General features: G+C 43.9%; 1 protein-coding gene across 1 annotated transcript in view; it reads right to left on the reverse strand.

Moving 5' to 3' along the window:
• Nucleotides 1-21,031, reverse strand: part of RASA1 (RAS p21 protein activator 1) — a 120,732-nt gene that overhangs the window by 31,368 nt on the left and 68,333 nt on the right. Inside the window, exons 9-13 of the mRNA XM_060235731.1 lie at nucleotides 16,300-16,378; nucleotides 15,746-15,866; nucleotides 13,502-13,658; nucleotides 4,824-4,911; nucleotides 2,709-2,786 (exon numbers count right to left, since the gene is read on the reverse strand). Coding sequence (XP_060091714.1) covers nucleotides 2,709-2,786; nucleotides 4,824-4,911; nucleotides 13,502-13,658; nucleotides 15,746-15,866; nucleotides 16,300-16,378 — 523 coding nt within the window. The remainder of the gene's footprint in view (nucleotides 1-2,708; nucleotides 2,787-4,823; nucleotides 4,912-13,501; nucleotides 13,659-15,745; nucleotides 15,867-16,299; nucleotides 16,379-21,031) is intronic.

Below are 21,031 nucleotides of genomic sequence, written 5' to 3' on the forward strand. Positions count from 1 at the left end.
TGAGCTAGCTCACAGATTTTTAGCCTCCAGTTCATACTTTTTTGTCAGGAAAAATGGCCCCAGAGAACAATAATGTATGCAGTAGGCTCATAACTTTAATGCCAGTAGCTCACAAAGTAGAATTTTTGCTCAGAAGACTCTGCAGCTTAGAGGAAACACTGGTGTAGACCCATGTGTGGGGCTGCAAAGAGTCCACAAAGAAAAAAATATCAATCAGATTTAATTATAAAATTGAAGCTGACTTTCCATTTCCTTGCATAACCGATACATTCAATGTGGGCAAGTTGCTTGTAATAATAAATCTAGAACCAGTATCACCTATAAAACTGGGGATGGTTTACATAGCCTGAATTCAGGTTCTTCTTTCAGGTATTAAGCAGCACATAATATACATTTCTAACACCTTTTAATGTATTTTCTTAATTTATCCCCATCACCACCTTTCTCCCCAAGAGGGAGATCCGGGCAACTATTATCAGTCAATCACCTTCCAAGAATTTTTGTATTTTGATTTCTGTGCCAGGGGAGGCATTGTACATACCTAGTTAGAACCCAAATTAGAAGTGGCACTGGAAAGGGTAAGACATTTCCAGCTGAAAATGAGGCTAATGCCCTATTTCATCTGGACATTTCAAAGGAAAATACTTGCACATTTGTTATAGTCAAATCTAATAAATCTACCATCAATGAAGTCCACAGGTTGCAAGCTTAATGCAAACATTTCACATCACAACAAATTTCAATATTTCTGCCCATCAGCTTCACAGTATGAAAGATAAAAGACATTCACTTTTAGATTTGGAACTCACTTTCAATTTCATTCTTGGAAATTAGACATTAATGTTAGGAGTATTTCAGTGCCATTAAAAATTGATTCCAGTCTGAGGAGAGATCACCCAGCATCTGATCCACTGGAAAGTGAAAAGCAGAGAGGACAGCTTTTCCTGAATGCTTTTATTTCATAGTTTAACTCTTACTGATGTGGAAGGCTGTTTAAAAGCTGAATTTGTTCACACTGTAGGTAGGAGTTATATCTTAAAAATTCCCCTACATAAAAAAAGTATATGTTGGGGTGATGCCAAGCTTTCTTTCTGGCTCCATTTTTCCTACATGGAGGGAATATATATCTGGAGCAGTAATCAATCATATGAACCATCCCCTCTCCCAATCTAAACTGGTACGTTCAGACTTAAATTTGCCACTGTAGTCCAAATGAGACTTGCTTTGAAACCATCTGTGCATATAAATGACTCAGATAATTACTTTGAATCATTCAGTGAAAAACAGACAACTGTTTTTAACCTAGAGATGAGCAGATTTCTCCAGCGGCATCCAAATTAAGATTAGTTCTGTTTTTAATCCAGGGGTTTTGCTGCAATGATTTTCTGTAAAATTCAATGGAACTCCAAGGAGCAGACCCCAAGGATTAAAAACAGAATGATTCCCAATTATAACCAGGGGACAGGAGGTGGCAGCTCCCCCCCCACCCCCAATCCCACAGGTACTTCTGCAATCCTAATAATAATGAATCAGAGGGAATATGCAGCCACATGCTCTCTAAATTACTCTTTTGTATGGCAAAAAATAAAAACAACGAATGTTTTTCAACATGACATGAGTTTTGAAGGGGTTACTATTTTTGTTGATGTTTCTCATTTACAACATCTAAATGTGCCTTCTCTGGGATTTTAGGATTACAGATACCATCACTCATGGGAGCTCAACTCCCCACCCCCATGTCCACAGCCTATCTAGATGCCAGTGAAAAAATTAAACACACCCCGAAGTACGAATAACTGTTCACACTAATCAAGGATTAGTTTGGCACAGAGCAAGAATAAAATCTGGGGTGCCTGAGTTCCAGTACCTGCTCAACCACAGAGCTTGCTGTGTTGACTGATCTAATCACCCTCTTTTCGCCTAATCTGCCTCAGAGAATTGTTTTGAGGAAAAGGGGGAATGGGAAAAAACATGTATTCAACCATAAATTCCTTAGATGGAAGAGCAGGATTAAAATGGAAGAGACAGAAATAAATCCTAAAAGGATTTCAAAATCATCCCTAACTTGAACTATGAGGAAGTGACACTGAAGGAATTGTCACATTAACCATTAAGCACTTTTTAAAGCTTCAATCAATGTCTGAGTTTACCCAGCAATTTGGAAATATTTCTTATTTAATAGTACTGAGTTTTGTGGTGCCATTGTTATCTCTAATAATTATTAGTAGTACAGCGCTTTCAGTTTCCTGCTTCTTATACACTAATTCTATATACTGTACCTGCACTAAAATATGTCTCGAATTCTGGCATACATCATATTTAATGATAGTCCAACAGCAATGATAGCGCAGCTTCATAAGCGCTTATTGCGAAACTCATCTCAGGACTCAGCCTTCAGCCAAAATCTGACTCATGTAGTTATGGAATATTTGTGGGAACATTAAGACGAAATAGCATTATAATACAGTTGTAGAAAGTAACAGAACTGTTAAGTGCACTTGATATCAGGTCACATGCCATTCCTTTGATATTCTGAATTATGTGACAATTCTGATGTTCAGAAAAAGAAACATTTCTTAAATCTTAAGCTGCAAGAAAAAATATACTACAAAAGCAATACTTTGGGGCAAGTTTAATAATGTGCCACATTATCTCAGTCAACACAAAAATAAAAACAGTACCATTTTGGAGAGAATGCATAACTCTACCTGACGCAGACGTTTGTTAGATGTCCCTGGACTAGTTTTTCGTAAGTTGCAGAATGTCTGCAAAGCTTTCATCCAGTCCTAAAAACATAACAGAACCACTCATGAACAGAATCTCCTCCAACTTGTAATTTAAAAATTTAAATAATTTTTTTTAATAATTTCAAGCTTATTTTTTCTTTTTTCATTTCCCATGTTTTTTTTACACAAATACATTTTTAATTCAGAACTATCCTGAAAGCATAGGAGAGGAATAAAATTAAAAATATTGTGAAGTGCTTCCATGATTACTATTGTCCTTAATAGTGGAGGAATGGGGAATTAAACCTGGTTCTTCCAGATTAGAGTCAATGCACTTAACCACGACACCAAACTGGCTCTCTAGAATAGTTTGTGTACACCGAGAAAGTCTTCGATACCTGATATTTATCCCCCGTGTTGATACAAATGCTGTAACCCTCAAGAAAAGCTGTGTCTCTAATAATTGCATGTATTGTGGAGGTAGGTGGGGGACCCTCCCCAGATGCAGATGCTTTGTTAGGTTTCTGGATATTTATGATTCATGACTTCTAAAAAGAGATGATGCTATGCAGAAGCATCATCAGTCAATTAAACCAGCCAGATGACCAAGGTTATCTCAGGATATCCATGATACATTTTGTTAGCTAAGTCTGTACACACAGCTACATTTATTTATTTTATTTATTTATTTTATTTATATCCCTCCCCGCCAAAGTAGGCTCAGGGCGGCTCACAAATTTGAGGTCACACAGTTACATTGTGTGACCAAATAAAATAAAACAACAATAAAAACATAAAAGATAAAAACAATTTCTAAAAACATGTACTTATACTGGTATCAAGGTTTCAGACAGCGATCTGAATGGTGGTTAGCCATTCTAAGAGCTCCTAGGATCGTGATAACATGAAGAGGCAGACCATCGGTGATGTTTCTATGGGCCAATCCCGCTGCTGATGTTATTATAAAAATGCATGGCACAATAGTGCTGTTTTGCAGACCCTGCAGAACTGTGAAAGCTCTCGCAGGGCTCTGATCTCTTCTGGCAGCTCATTCCACCAGCTAGGGGCAGCAATGGAAAAGGCCCTGGCTCTTGTTGATTTGAGCCTCTCTTCTCTGATGCTGGGAACAGTCAACAATTTGAAGCACTGAATCCTTTTGGCACAGTTCAGACATTAATATAAAACTATGGTGTATGGTATGTTAACTGTGGTTAGCTTGTGGAACCAGGATTCCACTCAAAGATCATCAATTCAATTCTGCTTTTAGTATATCAGCTCAAAAACCCTGCTTGCTATCCCAGCCTGCCTTGCAGCTCCTGCAGAAAGCCAGATTTTCCTACAGATAAGTCAAAAGACAGGGAAGTCAAAACTTGTCAGACCAGAAAGCATCACTTACATTCATAGCTGTTTAGTTTAACCCTCTGCTTACAACAAACCCTCTGCTTACAACAAACTGTAATACTACAAACTGTAATACTACAGATGCACACCCTTTCACCCATCTACCTCACTTTCAAGTGTCTAACCCCACCCCCCCACAAATTCCCCAGTGATCCTCCAGAACAACCAGGTTAAGCAGCCTTTCTGAAGGTCAAGGGAATCAGCACTGGGCACCAGTGTTCCCTCTGAGTTAGTATCAGCTAGCTCACAGTTTTTTAGCCTCCAGCTCACACATTTTTGCCTTTGCTCTAGAAAAATGGATCCAGAGCAAACTAATTTATGAAGTAGCTCACAACTTTAATGCCAGTAGCTCACAAGACTCCACAATTTAGAGGGAGCAGTTTGGCACATTATTTCAGGGAGGCTGATCCATGAGGGGAAGGGTACCTACCCAAAAAGTCCAATCTCTCACAGAACCTAACTGATCAGGAGAGATTCTGAGGCTGACCTAAGCCCACACATACCTGTATTCTGGGGGAAGGGGGCCCACATATATGGAGATCCCAAGTAATAAAACACTTTGAAATAAACCCAGAAAACAAGGCTGGAGGTGCAGCTACATCAAAATTGGTCCTGAATGCTCACATCTATATGTTCTATAAACAGCATTTTTCCAAACTGTCTTCAAAGGCAGCTTATGATAGCAGAGAGTATTACCTGTACTTGTTCTGGAGTTTCTCCTGCAAAGTAAAAGATGTAATGCTCTTCGCTAAAGTGCTGAACTACTATCTGGAAACAGTTAGACCTATTTCAAGCAAAAAGAAGATAATAATATTAGCAAATGGCAACACCACCTAAAAAAATTATTGCTTTAATGAAACAGAACATAAAATGTATCTCAACACAGTAATCAAATAAAATTGCACTATTTGTCATAGTTACAAAGTTTAAAAGCATAATGCGTAAAAGTATAGATGCCATTGTTTCCCCTTCTCCAGCTGAAAGGTAAGAAAAACTAAAAAGTACACAAATTTTTGTAGAAAAAAACCAAGAATGTTATTTGGAGAAAAATTAATCATAACAAGGCAAGTAATGTGTTAGGATACATGTATATCATCACTGCACACAGTAAAGCATACTAAATTTGGTTAAAATTAAACTTTAACAGTAAATATCTTTTTGAATATATAGAATACACCATTATTAGGAGGACATTTCACACATCTTCCCACTCAGTACACAAATTCTCTTCTGAGAGGTTATGCTATCCACTGGGCTACTATGCTGACCAGAAAAACATAACAATGCACCCAATTCCACCCTTATATGAACCCACAATCTGTCTATATGCACAGCATCCAGTTTTTATTCACATTACTGATTCAATTCACAATTTCGGTCACTATGATGAATACTGGTACTACTAAAAGGAAGCTTAATGTGAAAAACAGGTTGCTTATCTGTAACTGATGATCTTCGAGTGGTCATCTGTGAATTCACACCAGTGGGATAGAGCACCTGCACTGATCCCCAGATCAGTAGCTAGAAAGCCTGGGATTTTTTGCTCTCTGCTCTCAGTGAGCATGCGCAGAAGCCCCCACACGCATGCTCACCGGGACCAGAGCGAGGATCCCGCCAGTTCCTTCTGACCGCTGACAGCCCCAAAAACAGCATGAAGAAGCCGACAGCAGAGGGGAAGGAGGGCGGGTTCTGTGAAGGCACAGATGACCACTCGAAGATTATCAGTTACAGGTAAGCAACCTGTTTATCTTCTTCGTGGTCTCTGTGCTTCACACCAGTGGAGAGCCAGTTTGGTGCAGTGGTTAAGTGTGCGGACTCTTATCTGGGAGAACCAGGTTTGATTCCCCACTCCTCCACTTGCAGCTGCTGGAATGGCCTTGGGTCAGCCATAGCTCTGGCAGAGGTTGTCCTTGAAAGGGCAGCTGCTGTGAGAGCCCTCTCCATCCCCACCCACCTCACAGGGTGTCTGTTGTGGGGGAGGAAGGTAAAGGAGATTGTGAGCTGCTCTGAGACTCTTCGGAGTGGAGGGCGGGATATAAATCCAATCTTCTTCAGTGGGAGAATAGCAAGCAGACATACCTGGAAGTGGGAGCTGGTAGTCAACCAGAAGAAGCAACCTGTAGCACTAGATGACCCAGCTGTGTTTTCTGCTGTCTGCGCACATCTAGCGCGTAGTGCTTCATAAACACATGGGGTGAGGCCCAGGTGGCTGCTTTACAAATGTCCAGAAGCGAGGCACCCTGAAAAAAGGCAGTAGAAATGGCTATGGCCCTCGTGGAATGCGCTTTGATCAGGCCCGGAAGAGGTTTCTTAGTTAGAAGGTAGCACAGTCTGACTGTTTCCGTAAGCCATTTAGAAAGTCTCTGCTTAAAGATCTTGCAGCCAAACTTGGGTGCAGCATAAGACACAAACAAATGTGGATCTTTCCTATAACCCTTGGTTCGATCCAGAAAGAAAAGTAACAATCTTTTAACATCTAACGAGTGCAAGCGACATTCCTCATCTGAACTAGCAGATGGAAAAAATGTGGGAAGCCAAATGTCCACACCCAAGTGGAATTCCAACACAATCTTTGGCAGAAACGTTAATCTGGGACCAAAGAAACACCCTGTTCCTGAAAAATAAGGAAGGGATCATCACACCTTAGGGCCATTAGCTCTCTAACCACCTGGCAGAGGTGATTGCCACCAGAAAGGCAGTCTTCCAGGATAGGAGCTGTAGGGAACACAATGCCATGGGTTCAAATGGCTTCCTGGTCAGGCGATCCAAAACTAGGGGAAAGTCCCAAGCCACAGGAGGAGTCAGTGAGGGGGGGAACATACAAATCAATCCCATTAAGAATCTTTTGGAATCGGGATGGGAAAAAATGGAATAACTTTCCACCTGTGCATGGAAGGAAGAAATTGCCACCATATAAACTTTAACTGAAGAGAAACTCAATCCAGAGTCAAAGATAACAAAAGTTCAAAAATAGACGGCAAACCCACCATACCAGGGGTGGTGACTTCGAACTATCTAAGAATCTGAGGAATCTAGACTGCTTCCTCTCATAGGATGTTTGCGTAGACAGTTTTCTACTGTTCAAAAGAACCAACTCTACTCTCTCAGAGAAGGAAGATGATCTATGAGCCATGATGTCAGTCTGAGGTGCTGCAGATTGTGATGGAATAGTTGCCCTCCCTGAGCCAAGAGGAGGTCTGGCTCGGTCGGAAAGCAGTAAAAGGTTTGCCTTGCCAGTCTCAGCACTACAGGAAACCACGCCTGACGTGGCCACCAGGGTGTCAGAAGGATGAACCTTAGCTGTAATTTGGTGACCACCCAAGTCAACAATGGTAGCAGGGGAAACATGTAAAGGAACTGACCTTTCAATGGAAGAAGCAGGCCATCTCCCAAGGAGGTTGAGTCCACTCCTCCTCTGGTGCAGAAGAACTGACACTTCCGATTGTTGGCTGTTGCAAAGACATCTATCGAGGGATGACCCCATTTGCGAAAGACCGGTTTGAGCAAAGTCCATGCAATCTCCCAGTCGTGAGGAGATGCTGCTCCCCTGCTCAGGAAATCTGCTTGAACGTTCAGTATCCCCGGGAGGTGTGCTGCCGTGAAGGAGATCTGATGGTCCACGCACTCCTCCCAGATCTCCCCTGCCAGAAGGCACAGCTTGCGTGATACCGTCCCTCCCTGTTTGTTTATATAACTGAGGGCTGTTGTATTGTCCGTCAGTAATGCCACCGCTTGGCCAACTAGCAAGGGCCGAAAGGACCGGAGTGCAAAATGGATGGAGAGGAGTTCCAGATAGTTGATATAGCATTCCTTGAAGAGTTGGGGCCATTGGCCACCCACGCACAGTCCATCCAAATGGGCCCCCCATCCCCAGAGAGAAGCGTCTGTAGTCACTGTGGGGGTGGGTTGACGAAAGGGGGTTCCCTTGGCAAATATTGCTCTCGAGTTTCCATCAATCCAGAGACCTGCAACTGGAAGGTGTTTCTGAGAATCTATTGAGTAGAAATCAGAGCTGGAGTGCGCTCATCCACAGCTTTGTGAAGAGCAGAACACTGCTTGTAACCGCCATTAGTTCCAGCAGATGTTGGATTTGCAATGCAGTTGCCACCCTCTTGTTCTGCAAGACTTGAACTAGAGATATGATGCGTCTTGCTCTTTGAGGAGGAAGGAAAGCTCGATGCAGTTTGGTATTGAGAAGAGCTCCTATAAACTGCACCTCCTTGGATGGTGTGAGATGAGATTTTTTCTCGTTGACTTTCAGGCCCAGCTGCTCCAGAAGCTGAAGTATGAGACTGATGTATCCCTGCAAGCGTTCCCTGGGCTCTGCCACTAGGAGCCAGTCGTTTATGTACGGGAACAGGATTACTCCCTGCAACCTGAGGTGAGCAGCTATTACAATTATAGTCTTTGTGAAGACCCTCGGTGCGGTACATAGTCCGAATGGGAGTGCCCTGTACTGAAAATGGTCTCGACCAATGGCGAATCGTAGAAATTGTGTGAGGGATGGATGCTTACATGGAAGTAAGCATCTTGTAAGTCCAGGGTAGCCATCCAGTCTCCCTTGTTGATTAGTGGCAAGATGCTCTGGAGCACTGACATGCGGAACTTTTGATAGGCTATAAATTGGTTGAGATTGCGGAGATCCATCCCGCTTGCGGATCGCAAAATAAGGTGAGTGGAAGCCCAGGCTCTTGCAGTGATCTGGGACTGGTTCTACTGCTTGTTTGGTTAACAGATTCTGAACTTCTTCCAGAAGAGGAGCGGACGGTGGGGTGGGGTGACTATGAAGACTGGTTGCCTTGGAACGTGGATGAACTCTATTCTGTACCCCTCTTCTATGATAGACAGGACCCATCTGTCTGTAGTGATGGTTCTCCATACAAGTAAGTAGGGGTATAGGCAGGTGGGCCCAGGGAAAAGGAGGGGGGAGGGAACACAGCAATGGGTGCTGACGTCAAAGGCCCTGCTTTGGGGTGCGATACCCCTTTGCCCTGTTAGAAGTATTGGAAGGGGAACTGAATTTAGATTTCCCATTGCCTCTGTACAGAGATCTAGTGTCAGACTGGCCGGTGCGGGATTTCCAGGATTGCTCTGATGCAGGTTTTTGGTAAGGTTGTTTGGACCAGGGTTTGTTCCAACTTAAGAACATAAGAGAAGCCATGTTGGATCAGGTCAATGGCCCATCCAGTCCAACACTCTGTGTCACACAGTGGCCAATATGTGCGTGTGTGTTTGGGTAGAATTTTCTGCCCACATTATCAATCTTCTTTCCTTCCCTGTCCGGCGGAGTGAAGTGTGTTTTGCGTGCCTTAGAAGAAGAAGAGACAACTACGGAATTAGCCACTAATGGACATCTGCTCCATATTTTTATCCAATCCCCTCTTAAAGCTGATAAGAAACTTCTCAATTTAGTAGAGTGCGAGGACGTGGGGACACCCAAATTGCGAGTTGTCTCTTATCCATCCCTCGAAGGACCGCATCTGTAGTCGAGCTAAAGAGTCCCTCTCCTTCGAATGGCAGATCTTCAACGTACACCCTAGTGTCCAGTTGCAAGGCCATTTAATGCAGCCAGAAGTGTCATCTCAGCAAGATTGCAGATGTGTTTTTGCTGATGTATCCACCACATGTTTGGCCACGGCCAACTGCCGTTTAGCCAGTGTCATCCCTTCTTTCTGAAGTTTCTTCAACGATGAGCATTTATCTTCAGGTAAGTTAGATATACCCACAAGGAATATTGGCCATGCACGCGGTATAGTTGGATATTTTAACTCCTAATGCCCCTGCCAAGTAGAATTTTCTGCCCACATTATCAATCTTCTTCCCTTCCCTGTCCGGCAGGGTGGAGTGTGTTCTGCGTGCCTTAGAAGAAGAAGAGACGACTACGGAATTAGGACGTGGGTGTGTAAAGAGAAATTCCACTCCAGGCTCCTGAACCCGGTACATATGATCCAAGTGTCTTGCTGAAATGGGTGTGGATGCAGGCTTGCACCAGGGGTCTTCCACTGCTTGCAAGACCACTTTCGTAACTGGCAGGGCCACAGCTGTTGATGTGTTCTGCTGCATTATGTCGAAGACGGTATCGTCAATGGTTGGCTGAGGTTGAACTATGGTTAGTGAAAGGGTTTGAGCCATACGTTTGACTAAGTCCCCGTAAGACTTCAAGTCTTCTGACGGTGAAATAGGAAGGTCGTTCATAACATTGGGGTCGGACGATGGTTCCACTCCTGTTTTATCCCCTGGATAACTGTCTCCGACCTCCGAGTCCAACGCCAAAGAGGTGTTTTCTGGCTCAGAAAATCCTGTGGACAACTGTGGGACTGATAGGTGAAGCGGTGAGGAAGTAGACACATGCACTTCCTTGGGCTTTGACTTCTGTTGCTTCGGTACTGGGAGGGCCGGTGATACCGATGGAGTATGCCGCATCGGTGACCGTGCTCTCGAGATACGGGAAACCTCCAAGCGCTGATCCCAGTCTGGGGGCTCCCTGGGCGGATATCACAAATACAGTGAGTGGTAGGCGTAGGCTCCATACATATATGGCCAAGGACACTGATCCCAAACTGGAGATACTGTGGGTCTGCGAAACTGTTCAGCCTCTCTCTCACGGCTGCGGATTTGCTGTGTGTGTAATGTCTCCGTGTCTCTCAGGATCGAGGTGTCAAGATCGGAAGGTGAGCCAGCCTCACTCCGATGGCGGGAGCTCGAGCACAAGGATTGTTGTGTCAGGTCGATCTCCTGGTCCGAGTCAGAAAGGCAGACTGGCTGAGAGGAGGTATCGTGCTCTGTTGTCGATGGGCTTGCCTGACGGTCAGGCGATGCGAGGATTTTCCGGGGCAGCACCTGCGTAGAAGTTGGGACCGGCATCGATGGCTTAGGGAGAGCAGAGGTCCTGCATGAGGAACTGTCATGTCTCTTGAGTTTCTCCTTCTCCTTCTTACGTTTCTTAGAGCTCAGAGCCTTGCACTCCGCATCAGACTTGTGCTTCTTCGCTGGGGTCAAAGTGGCCAGTGTTGAGAACTCACCCTCTTAAGGGTATGGGCAGGCTCAATCAGAGAGGGCTTTACGCTCGATGAGTCGATCGACTCAGTCAGTGCAGCAGTCGCAGTCAAGGCCGACGGATTTGCTGCCATTTTGACCGGTAAGTGCCGATTCAGTCAAGGCCGCTGAGAGCCTGGCCGCTTGATTTTTCCGTGTCTGGAAAATTTTGAGCAATGCGGGCACGAGTCCACACGATGTCCCTCGCCGAGGCACAACAGATAGAGGGAATGTCCATCGGGGGGGGGGGGCGATCTTACTACCACACCGCAGGCAGTGCTTTAAAAAACGCCAGTGTTTTTCCATAGGGTGGGCATGGGTGAAAAGAGCCCCGAGGGACAGGCAAAGACAGCTAAAAGGCCCCTTTTATTTTATTCGTTTTACACGTTGGTGAAGAGAAAGAAAAACAGCGATACCCGAACTAAACTGCCAACTGGAGCAGCGAAGCGCAGGTCTATACAGCTCAGCAGTCAAAAAGAAAATGGCGGGATCCTCGCTCTGGTCCCGGTGAGCATGCGTGTGGGGTCTTCTGCACATGCTCACTGGGAGCAGAGAGCGAAAAATCCCATGCTTTCTAGATACCGATCCGGAGATCGGTGCAGGCGCTCTATCCCACTGATGTGAAGCACAGAGACCACGAAGAAGATTATATCACTATGAAGACTGATTTATGAAAACAAATGTTGATAAGGTGTACACTGCACAAACATTTATGGGCAAGTTATTTCTTGGAGAAGATATCAGGAAGTACAAAGGCTTTTAAAAAAACAGAATGGCATGTTGATATTTCAAACTGATAATAAACATAAGGGATAAGAAGACATTCTGGCTGCTTAATTAACCAAGGCATACACTTGGATGAATCAGTTTTGTCCTGGAAACTGTTCATGTCTTTCAGTCTAAAAACCTCTAGTATAGTCTCAGAAGATGCATGTGATTCATACCAAAAAGGAAGACACACCTTCAATTTCTCTTCCCCCTGATGAATAATGTTCACAGTTAAGGTTGAAAGCCAGAAAGAGCCTGTAAAGACCTAGGTTCAAATTCCCTGCTCACAGTACTGCATCTCTCTGCTACACCCACCTCACAGCAGCACTTTGAATGAGAGCACACAACTCTGAGTTCCTTGGAGAAAGGATTAGAGTGTAATAGATGGATAAACACAAAGTACATGCTTTGCCTATTGAAAGAGTTTCAATTCATTTAATCTACAGCAAACTTCTATTTTCTGTAAGAGCCCCATGGCACAGAGTGTTAAAGCTGCAGTAATGCAGTCCTAAGCTCTGCTCACAACCTGAGTTCGATCCCCGGCGGTAACTGGGTTTTCAGGTACCCGGCTCAAGGTTGACACAGCCTTCCATCCTCCCGAGGTCGGTAAAATGAGTACCCAGCTTGCTGGGGGGAAAGTAAAGATGACTGGGGAAGGCAAATGCCATGAAAACATTGTGAAAGCAATGTCACCCCAGAATCGGAAACGACTGGTGCTTGCACAGGGGACCTTTCCTTCTATTTTCTAACAGGTTAACACATGGCTTACAGAACTAGCAACTGAGTCCAAGTATTTAGACATAACTTTGGTCTGCCTGCACAAAGCCACAGTCTGTTGTGATGTGCATGACTAGACTTCAACTAGAACCAAGGGAGAAACCAACCATGTTCTATAAATAATAGCTAACGACTCAATATTGTCAACATAAAGCCAAATAAACTAAATAAGCAATTAACTCTAAACTTAATGCACCCCCCCTGCAAACGTTTAAACTGGCTGACCTGTCTTCTCAAACTGAGAGGGCTCTAGTAGGGACAACTGGTGAGTAGAGCAAAATAGTTTTGCGGATGTGCAAGACAAAGATTAAACAATGATTTAGTAAAAGTCAAAACCTAGACTGGCACTAGATACTATACATCTTCTACACAAAATAAAAATAGCCAGCTGTAGAATTTATGTATATTGAGGTGGGTATATCTGTTTGACACAACACATTTAAGAAAGTATTAATAGTTCAATAAAATTTATTTTAAACACACACCCAATTTTCAATTTCAGTAAACTTAAAAGGTTATAATTTTCCAATATCACAGTACTCCCCCTCAAAAGCATCCCAATATGTAGTAGCAGATATATACTTAATGGCAGCATCTGCTGAACATGCAAGTGAAAACAGACAGTATCTTGTAGCAACAACTGTATTGGAAAAAAGTTTCTTCAAAGGGTGAAACCAGCATTACCTTTGAGGGAAGTGGAATGCAGGAGAAAAGGCATATTATGCACACAGTGATATGACATGCCGTACATATTTTTTGAATTTTGTACTTAGAAATAGTACTTATTGCCTTACCTGCCAAACAGACTCTCATGAACACCATAAACAGAACATACACTAAGATCTATTAATCCTTTGGGTTTTGTGGCTCGTTTTTCACTTTCAAAATAAATAAGTTGGGCATCATTGCCCTCTAAAATAAAGTACAAATTCTTCCACCGCTTTCCTTTGCCTGCAAGCAAACAAACATTCAATGAGGATGGAAAAAACAGTTCATGCTCCTGACTGTTCAAGACAGATTAATACAACTTTTTAATGTATGGAATGGATTCTACCAACATTTTCTGTGTGCACAAAAAGTGCCATTTTTGCTGACTATTTCCCCCACCACTATCACCCCGCAGTGGGCCTCCAGCTCCTTCTTCCTCTTCCTGGACTAGTATATCATGGTGCATTCTGGGCAGCAGCACGAAAGAGCTGAGGAAGTGGTGCTTTTGTAGACAGAAATGCTTGCATCCATTGAAATTTTAGGCTGGACCAATCCTTTAATTTAAGAAGAAGAATTGCAGATTTATACCCCGCCCTTCTCTCTGAATCAGAGACTCAGAGCGGCTTACAATCTCCTATATCTTCTCCCCCAACAACAGACACCCTGTGAGGTGGGTGGGGCTGAGAGGGCTCTCATAGCAGCTGCCCTTTCAAGGACAACCTCTGCCAGAGCTATGGCGGACCCAAGGCCATTCCAGCAGGTGCAAGTAGAGGAGTGGGGAATCAAACCCGGTTCTCCCAGAGAAGAATCCGCAGACTTAACCACTACACCAAACATTATGTTTGAAGTCTCAATACAAGTGAATATAAGCAAACTGATCTAAGCATGATGAGGTGTGCTTTATTCCCTATGGGTAGATTGGGGTGTCAAATATGTGGCCCGGGTGCCGAATCAGGCCCCTGGAGGGCTTTTATCAGGCCCCTGACCAACTGGCTGTCATCTGCTTCCTTCTCCCTCTCTCTTGCTTCCTTCTGCATAACCGCTTGCTTTGCAAGACTTGCTCAATCGCACAGGAACTACAGAGCAAAACCTATTTTCTCCATTGGCTGAGGCTCTTCCCTTGGGGAGGAAGGGGAGGAGAGATAGCTTACTTTGCTAGGCTCTCTCAATCACACAGCAGAGCTACTGAGTCAACCCTCTCTTCCTTCTATTGGCTGAGGCTCATCCCCCTCCTCATCCCCTGGGGAAGGAAGGAAAGAGCCAGAACTTTCTTTGCCCAGTTCCCTTGATCCCATGGGAAAGCTACAAAGAAGGCATCTTTAAGACCAATGAATCCTAATATTTTAAGCATGTTTTAAGTGTTTAAAAAAATAAAACTGTTTAATTGTGTTTGTCTGTGTCCTTTATAAAGTTTACATCTCTGCTACCTGATTTTAATTAGGTACACACATGGCCCAGTCAGACATGGCCTGGCCCAATACAGCCCGGCCCAACAAGGTCTCATCTATGTTAGATTCGGCCCTCATAACAAATGAGTTTGACACCCCTCGATTAGATCTTATGGGACCATGACTGAATGAGTTTGCAAAACAAGGGTTTTTTCAATCCTCCTTTTCCCCTTTATATTCCCCAAAAGAGTTTCCAAGGATTTGCGGACCTTTATAAACAATACAGGATGCAGAACAAAGGACTGCAGCCAAAAGGGGGAACCCATAGAAACTGCCCTGCAACTTGCAAATGGTGGTAGAGGTTCAAGTAGATGTTCCCTTCTGGCTTCATAACCCCTCCAATGCCACATCCCAGATTGTTTGCAAGGGTCTGATGACTCCCCCCTCCCCCAACATGCAAGGAGCTTACAAGGGAAAGGAAACATACAGAAAACTCAGTTGATATTTTTAACTCAGTTGATATTTTTATAGAGTCCAAACTGTGAACTCAACAACAGATCTAATAGAAAAACTTTTAGAATGCAAGCATTGACTACAACCAGGTTTCAAGCCTGGATCAATCATCTGATAGCACAACCAGGTTTAACAGAGAGCATACCAACAACAGCTTTGGGGATGCTCAATATATTCCTGGAACTTTTGCAGTAATGATGCTTTGGATGTGTTAAGGGTTCAGAATAACTTCAACTTTACACTGCATTAATCAGAGGGAAATGAAAGACAGGTGAACTGCAGAAGAAAGTTGGTATATTTTGTGTTTTATGGGACCTGTTCATTGCTAGTGAAGCACCATACCATACATACAGCTTCAAAGGGTGAAGAGACTTTCAGGTTGTGAGAATGCATAGTTACTGTTAAGATAAAACTCTGTCCCATACTTACTTTTCTTCAGAAGGTATCCTTTTTTAACAATATTTTTATAGAATGCATCCTTTGTTTTACGACGAATTGTATTGTAGATTTCTTTTCCATCCACTGTGTCATTAAGCACTTGTCCTTGATGCTGTAAAGTAAAAATATAATCATCAGTTTTAATGTATGAAACATCAGGTGAATTTTGCAATTGACCTAGAATACTGAAAAGACAAAGAACATTTCCTAACAACCTATGATTGCTTTATGTTGCTATAAAACAATCATTGGAATTGTTACAGCTTAGAGATCTTGGTAGAGCATGTTAAAAGGAATATGCAGGGGTGATCAGAATTGGATAATCTAACAAATCTGTCAGTGCTACAGCAGTTCTCCCATTACATTCTGATTAAGCCAACCAGCATTCGTTAGCTTCTTCCCTCTCTACTCTCCAGCTGTTACTGCTATCAGGTTAGAAGTAGAATCTAAAGAGACTTCAAAATGGAATCAAGCCATTTGAAAAAGATCATCAAATCAGAAGATATAAATATGAGAAGTAATAAACTTTCTGCACAGTGCCTCACCTGCATTGGTACAGGGTCCTTAAGATAGTAACCTTCAACAATTTGTTCTTTTCTATAGTGCTCAATGATGTCAGCAATACTGTTAAAAAACACAAACAAAACAAGAAGCTCTGGATAAACAAATTCCATTTTACTATAGCTGAACATGAGATAATTGATCTTCACGCATATTTTAAGGGTCATAAGCCTTGCTTTCATTTGTGTCATGCAGTTTTCCATTGTGGGATGCGGCTCCGCTGTGAAATGCTAAGAACTTCTCATAAGACTAAAGTTTTTCACTAAGCTGAAAAGCACCATTCACCAGAGGAACATGCTCCATAGCAGGGGACCACCCCCAGGACAGATGAAGTGCAGCAAGCAAGGCTTAAGATCTTATTCATTTATTTGGGAATATGTTCTGCTAAAAACAGAAACAAAAATATGTGTTTTAGACTGTAATGTAATGTAATGTAATGTAAAATTTTATTTATATCCCGCCCTCCCCCGCCGAAGCAGGCTCAGGGCGGCTTACAACATTTAAAATGAACAATACAATAATAAAACATTAAAATCACATTAAAACCAATCAGTAATTAAAACATTCCTAAACTAACAGTGGCGGTAAGTATTATTAATCTAGCCGTAAACATTAGTACAATCATTAGTAAACGCCTGTCTGAAGAGGGCGGTCTTGCAGGCCCTGCGGAACTGGTCTAAGTTCCGCAGGGCCCGCACCTCCTCTGGGAGCTGGTTCCAGAGTTGTGGGGCTGCGGCAGAAAAGGCCCGAGTGCGGGTGCTTTGCAGTTTTACTTCTTTTGGCCCAGGGATATTCAGTCTGTTTTTGCCTACTGACCTCAGTGCTCTCTGGGGCTCATATAGGGAGAGACGGTCCCTCAGGTAGGTCGGTCCTTGGCCATATAGGGCTTTAAAGGTTATGACCAGCACTTTGTACTGGATCCGGTATACAATTGGCAGCCAGTGCAGTCCGCACAGCCCCGGCCGTATATGCTCCCATCTTGGAAGACCAAATAACAGCCTGGCTGCCGCATTCTGCACTAGCTGCAGCTCCCGGGTCCGGTACAGAGGCAGCCCCATGTAGAGAGCGTTACAGTAGTCCAGTCTTGAGGTGACCGTCGCATGGATCACCATTGCTAGGTCCTGCCGCTCTAGGAAAGGGGCCAACTGCCTCGCCCGCCTGTGCTGAAAGCAAAACAGAATCCAAAGTGGAAAAGACAATATAATTTTTACAAAGATAAGACTTGACTGATCCAAAATTCAGTACTATATCAACACAGATGAAAGCTCAAAAAGAACACATTAAGTAATAAAGAAGACTCAAACTCCTGTCAGAATATGCAAATATTCAACAGGGTCAGATAGACACCAAGTTTCCTCATATTCAAGTAAGGGCAAAAGAAAGGAAAAGTCCCCTGTGCAAGCACCAGTCTTTTCCGACTCTGGGGTGACGTTGCTTTCATGTTTTCACGGCAGACTTTTTACGGGGTGGTTTGCCATTGCCTTCCCAGTCTTTTACACTTTCCCCCCAGCAAGCTGGGTACTCATTTTACTGACCTCGGAAGGATGGAAGGCTGAGTCAACCTTGAGTCGGCTACCTGAATCCAACTTCCGCTGGAATCGAACTCAGGTCACAAGCAGAGAGTTCAGACCACAGTACCGCAGTACTGCTGCTTTACCACTCTGCACCATGGGGCCAAACATCTCCACAATTCCAGCAATGCTGATAATTGTGGTTTCATTAAAATAATCTTCTAACCTTCTCTGTAACTATGGAAGAGGAAAGGGAGTCACTTTAACATGCAAACCCATTTATTTCTAGGAGGGTGGAAATGGAAAAGGACTTTAACACAGATTATGCAGACTACACTGTGAAATCACTAAACTATTATGTTAAATTAAAGACCTACTTTTCAAAGGGACCTACATTCAAATTACCACATATGGTCAGGTTAAAATTAAATTTGAAGACACAGGATTAAAAGATTTATAGAGGAAGCCTGACATTCCACACATTTTGCATGTTTTTACATCATTCCTACTGAAACACACTTGAACAACATCATAGTGAGAAAGGCAATCTAGAAGTAAATGAAATGTATGTTGGACAGAAATGAATTTTGGTAAAAAAGGTACCTATGATTAAACTTCTGGATCACGTTACACTTTTCAAAAATGTGTTACCATGATACTTAAAATAAATAATTGAGAGATTATTTTAGTAAGGAAAAAGGTTAGTTCAGACGATTGGTCCCAATTCTTTGACAGCTGTAGACCAATAAAAGCCAACTCTATAACCTGTTCAAAGATTTATATTACATTCACCAGATATGAACTCATTTTACAAATTGTATTCTATAGAGAGAACATAAAGTGCTTGATATTGGAGAAGTCACGCTACAAAACAGTTGAGGATCTGGGAAAAACTCTGATTCCAAAATCTTTGTTCAGGTTCACTGATACATTTCCTGCCTTGGCCTTCTCTTAATAATACAGTTACAGTTGAGCAAACAGCAAATGCTGAAATTTCTGGACATTTATTTGCAAGCACCATTTCACCCAAGATTTAAGAGTGTTATTTCTGTCAACTCATAGTTATCTTAGGAATGCTGACAGTATCTTAATTGAAGTTTCATTTTGCCTAGAGCTACCTGCAAACAAACTACCACACCATCAAGGTTATAATGATCTCTGAACAATACAAATATAATTGTTGCAAAAATAAACAACCCCCCCCCCCAAAAAAAATCACACCTTAATTATAAATACAAAAATAGCGGTAAAATAAGGATTCTAACAAATATATATACTGTCCAGATAAAATAAAATCTACAAAACTTTGGTCATAGTCTATGAATGTCAATATGGCGTAGTGGATGGAATGTCAGACTGGGATCCGGGAGACCCAAGTTTGAACCCTCAATCTATTATGGCAACTTGCTAGCTTACTTTGTACCAAGAACACATTCCAGGCCTAGCCTACCTCACAGGGTTGTTGTGAGAATAAAACAGAGGACAATGCTGTAAAATGCTCTGTATCCCACTGGAGAGAGATATGGCACTCAAATAGAACAAACACATGCCCACATTACCCCAGCTTTAGCATATAGCATTTTACCACATAATTTATACAAGGGGTGTCAAAACATGCAGCCTGGGGGCCGAAGCAGACCCCCCCAGAGGGCTGCTATCCAGCCCATGAGCAACTGGCTGTCCCTACTTCCTTCTATCTCTCTCTCTCGCTTCATTCTGCATCACAGCTTGCTTTCCAGGCTTGCTCAATCGCACAGAAGCTACAGAGCAAGACCTCTATTTTCTCCATTGGCTGAGGCTCCTGCTAATGGGGAGGAAGGGGAGGGGGAGACAGAGCTTGCCTTGCCAGGCTCTCTCAATCACATAGCAGAGCTACTGAGCCAAGCCTCTCTTCCTTTCATTAGCTGACACTCCTCCCCATCCTGGTCCCTGAGGAAGGAAGGAAAGAGCTTCCTGTCAAGTCTGCTGTATTGTTATTAACATGTTGTCTAACTCTGGTTCAGAAGCAAGGGATTCTGGGCTCTTACTGAACACCGATGCTGCTAGCTACCTCTCCTCCCCCCCTCCTCCTCTTAGCTATGCCTTTGTTGTGTAGTCTGCTTTGAAATGCTGATATGTGAACAAGATTGTGGAGCCTTCTCAAGCTGGGTGTCTGTGGGAGTGTTAAGCGCCAAGGCCTTGGCTTGGGAACAAGGGAGTAACATCCTTGTGCGAAAATATACTGCATAGAGTGCCCCGCCCGTAGGAATCCTTTGATCTATACCTTAAATGCTTGGTTAATGTCCATGTACCCCAGTCCTTCAATCTCTATCATGGTCTTCAGTTCTGCTTTCAATAAACTAGAAACTTTGTTTTACCTAAAGACTTGTTATTGAATCCAGCCGACTTGACATTTTGAAGGACTCACTATTTTGGAGTTCAACCTTTCCGGCAACTGAAAAGGCAATGTCCGACCAGCCTCCGGACAACGGAGAACTCCCAACAAGAGCAGAGGGGGCCGAGACACCCTGGCACATTCACACTGCCAGAAGGACCACGGTTTCCCCTCCCCAGTTTCAGCTGGTAGTTACTCCCCGGCAATACCAGCCGAGGACCTCGACCACGCTAATGGACCAGGCCCCGATCCGCCGGGAGGCGATCATGACCCGCCACACCAAGCGGGTGCAGCTGCCCGAAGCCGCGGCTACCAACCCGGGCGAGCCGGAGGAAGGAGCCCAGGCGACCGTGACACAAGCCCCGGGCAGCGGGAGCGAAGGCGCGAAGTGTGAAGAGGAGGACGGGGGGCCGAAACCCAAGGACCTGCACGACGAGGACTACCAGATGTTCCGGTCAATGGTCCGCCGCGAGGTCGACGGGGCAGTGAAGGATCTCAAGGAACAACTGCAGACCCTAACCGCCCAGCTGGGGAGAGCGTTGGGGGTAACCGGGACCCGCCAGCAACAGCCGGTGCCAGAGGGGCCGCGAGGACGGCCGAGCCAACCTCCACCAGTCGCCCCAGCGGCCCCCCAAGCGCCGGTGGCGCCCCAAACGCTGGCGGCCCCCGCCCCGGCCAGACAGTGAGACCTAGGGGGGGGTCGAGAGCTGGATGCAACTTTCGACGGGGATCCGGAGGAAGTGAACTATTTTGCAATCCAAGCGAATAGCTACATGTACTACTGGGGAGATCTGTTCCCTGATGAGGTGAGCCGAGTGGACTATTTGGGGT

Source organism: Heteronotia binoei, chromosome 4 (genome assembly GCF_032191835.1).
Source record: "Heteronotia binoei isolate CCM8104 ecotype False Entrance Well chromosome 4, APGP_CSIRO_Hbin_v1, whole genome shotgun sequence".
Taxonomy (NCBI): domain Eukaryota; kingdom Metazoa; phylum Chordata; class Lepidosauria; order Squamata; family Gekkonidae; genus Heteronotia; species Heteronotia binoei.